A 3,527-nucleotide genomic window follows, 5' to 3' on the forward strand; every position below is an offset into this window, starting at 1 on the left:
TGATGGGACCTGCAGTCCTCCCAATATAAGTGTTTGCACCCTCCAGTCCCTTTTGCAGAGCCTCATAACCCATTCCCAGTTCATTTAGAGATGCTACAAAGCCCCCCTCCCTGGAAAGGGTTGCTGATGGTGGACGATGGGACGTGCAGTCCTCCCAATATGAGCATTTCCACCCTCCACTCCCTTTTGCAAAGCCTCAAAACCCATTCCCAGTTCATTGGCAGGCACTGCAAAGCCCAGGAGGAAGGGTCAGCAATGGTGGTGATGGGATGATGGGACCTGCAATCCCCCCATATTAACATTTCCAACCTCTGTTCCCTGTTGCAAAGCCTCAGAACCCATTCCCAGTTCATTTAGAGACACTGCAAAGCCCCCCAGTCTCAGGAAAGGGTAGTGATGATGGATGATGGGACTTACAGTCCTGCCAGTATGAGCATTTCCACCCTCTATTCCCTTCTGAAAAGCCTCAGAACCCATTCCCAGTTCATTAAGAGAGACACTGCAAAGCCCCCCAGTCCCTGCAAAGGGTAACGATGGTGGACGATGGGACCTGCAGTGACCCGGTAACTAGTTACCTGGTAAGACTGGACGTCCCCTTGGTGCCGGTCCTCCATCTCGACCCTCTGCCTCTCCAAGGAGTCCTTTGTCCCGCGCAGGGTTTCCAGTTCGGTCGTCCTGGACTGGAGATGGCGCCGGTATTCGGAAATCTCGTCCTGCGCGGCACGAATGGCGTCTGTGTTCACTTTGGCCGCTTCGGACAGCTGGCCCAGCCTCACTGACCGGCCGGAAGGAGAAGGGAAGACCAGAGAGACAGAGTTACCCATTCAATTCTGGACAACAAATCCCAGCATCCCCACAGGACATGCTTTGGACCAAAAATACGGAATGGACACACTTCCGGGGATGGATCTAATCCTTCCATTGCACTTTCTCAGACGCTCTTTAAAAGTAAGGTAAGAAAACGTAAGATTGATTGATCAATTGATTGACTGGTTGGTTGATTGATCGATGGAACAGTTTATAGGAGAATATCTATATCTGGAACAGTTCATAGATGCATGGATATTAATCTCACATATATATCTCTGGAACAGGATGCATGGATAATACTCTCGTATCTATCTATCTATCTATCTATATATATATATATACATATACATATACACATACACACAGATACACACACACACACACACACACACACACACACATATATATATATATATCTGGAACAGGATGGGCAGATAATAATTTCATATATATATATATATATATATGGAACATTTAAATAGATGGATGCATGGATAATAATCACATATATATCTATATCTGGAACAGGATTCATGGATAATACTCTCATATCTCTATCTCTATCTATCTATATCTGGAATAGGATGGATGGATAATAATTTCATATATATATATTATATATATGGAACATTTAAATAGATGGATGCATGGATATTATTCACATATATATCTATATATCTGGAACAGGATGCATGGATAATACCCTCATATCTATATCTATACCTGGAACAGGATGGATGGATAATAATTTCATATACATGGAACATTTAAATAGATGGATGCATGGATAATAATCACATATATATATCTGGTTCATAGATGGATGGATGGATGGATGATAATCTCAGATAGATAGATAGATAGATAGATAGGGAAGAGTGCTATCCATAGTGCTGACTTTTCCCAGAAGATGGGAGTGACTAGTTCCCAATAGAGAAGCCATTGATGACTTTGCAAGCGGCCTCCATCCCTGACATCTGCAAGTCCTGCAGCCGATATATTGATTGATCGATCAATCGATCTATTGGCAATGGTCCAGGGCTTTGCCAGTTCTGCAGCGAGGCCTTAAGATGAAGCGACTGCAGTGCCCTCCTTCCTCCTCCTCCTCCTCCTCCTCCTCCCTTTTGGTGCAGCCTGACTCAGCCCTTTGCAGAGGAGGAGGAGGAGGACCGTAGGGAGGACTGCCAGGGGATGATGGGCTCCTTCCTCCAAATCCTGGAGAAGGACCCCTCCTCTGTCCCCCAAAAGTTACTTTCCTCTCCTTCAGGACGCCTGGCTGAAGTTACTTCCTCTCCCTTGAAGCACCAGACCCCCAATAGATCCATCCATCCTCCAGATCTATCATCCATCCATCCATCTGTATAACTATCTATCCATCTATTTCTCTCTCTCTCTCTCTATTTCAATCTATCTATCCATCCCTCATCCGTCTATATCTGTCCATCCCTCCATCTTCTATGTCTGTCTGCGTATCATCTATCCATCCTCCCTTTATATGATTCTACATCCATCCATCATCCCAGTATCTATCTATCTGTATAACTCATCCATCCATCCGTTTTTCTGTCTGTCTGTCTATCTATCCATCCACATTTTATATCTATGCGTCCATCATCCCTCTATATCTCCTATCTATCTATCTATCTATCTATCTATCTATCTGTCTATCATCCCTTTATATCTCCTTTCTTTCCTCCCAGTTCATTGGGAGACACTACAAAGCCCCCCCTCCTTGGATAAGGCTAATTATGGTGGATAATGGGACCTGCAGTCCCCCCAATATTAATGTTTGCACCCTCTATTCCCTTTCGCAAAGCCTCGGGACCCATTCCAAGTTCATTGGGAAACCCCACAAAGCCCAGGAGGGAGGGGATTGGAGGCGTTGGTGGATGATGGGACCTGCAGTCCTCCCAATATGACCATTCCCACCCTCTATTCCCTTTCGCAAAGCCTCAGGACCCATTCCAAGTTAATTGGGAGACACTATAAAGCCCAGGAGGGAGGGAACCGGGGGTGTTGGTGGACGATGGGCCTTGCGACCCACCTCTGAGCCACTCCTCGGCGTGGCTGGCGCTGTGGGCGGCGTGTCCCTCCAGCTGGGCCCGGATCTCCCTGAGGGCCTCGGCCAGCTGGGGCTGCTGGGGCTGGCGGTCGGCCAGGGGGGCCTCGGCGAGGGCTACCATGCCCATCATCCCCTCGACCTCCTCCCGGTGCCCCCTCCGGAGCTCGGCCCCTTCCTCCTGCAGGGCCCTGAGCCTGAGCTCCAGCTGGGAGGCCTCCCTCTGGGCCTGCAGGGCTTGCGAGGCCGCGCTGCGGATGATGGACTCTGCAGTGCCTCTCCTCCTCTCCTCTTGTAAGACTTTCTCCTGCAGCTGCTGGGCCTCCTCCAGGGCCCTGCTCCTCTCCAGCTCCTCCTGGGCCTTCTGGGCCTCTACTTGGGCCAAGTGGGCCCTCATCTCCCGGATCTCCAGCTCGTAGAGCTCGGCCATGGCCGCCCTCCCGGCCCTCTGCTGCCGCAGGACCCCGGCCTCGGCCGCCAGCTCCTGATTCCGGGCCTCCAGGAACCGGACCCGGTCCAAGTACCCGGCGAAGCGGTCGTTCAGGCCCTGCAGCGCAGCTTTCGCACTCAGCTCCGAGGAGGAGGAAGAAAGGGCTTCCTCTCTCCCGTTGACGACGCCCCAGGACTGGAAGCCGCTGGAGGAGGACAGGGAGGACAT

General features: G+C 50.1%; 1 protein-coding gene across 1 annotated transcript; it reads right to left on the reverse strand.

Annotated features, from left to right (window-relative positions):
- Positions 1-446: 446 nt before the first annotated feature.
- Positions 447-3,521, reverse strand: LOC121918016 (neurofilament heavy polypeptide-like; the record flags this gene model as incomplete). Its single annotated transcript, XM_042444132.1, has 2 exons — positions 447-775; positions 2,855-3,521. Coding segments are annotated over 2 exons (996 nt in total), but the record flags the coding sequence as incomplete, so codon positions are not given.
- Positions 3,522-3,527: the final 6 nt, after the last annotated feature.

This window comes from Sceloporus undulatus, unplaced genomic scaffold, assembly GCF_019175285.1.
Source record: "Sceloporus undulatus isolate JIND9_A2432 ecotype Alabama unplaced genomic scaffold, SceUnd_v1.1 scaffold_3049, whole genome shotgun sequence".
Classification (NCBI taxonomy): Eukaryota; Metazoa; Chordata; class Lepidosauria; order Squamata; family Phrynosomatidae; genus Sceloporus; species Sceloporus undulatus.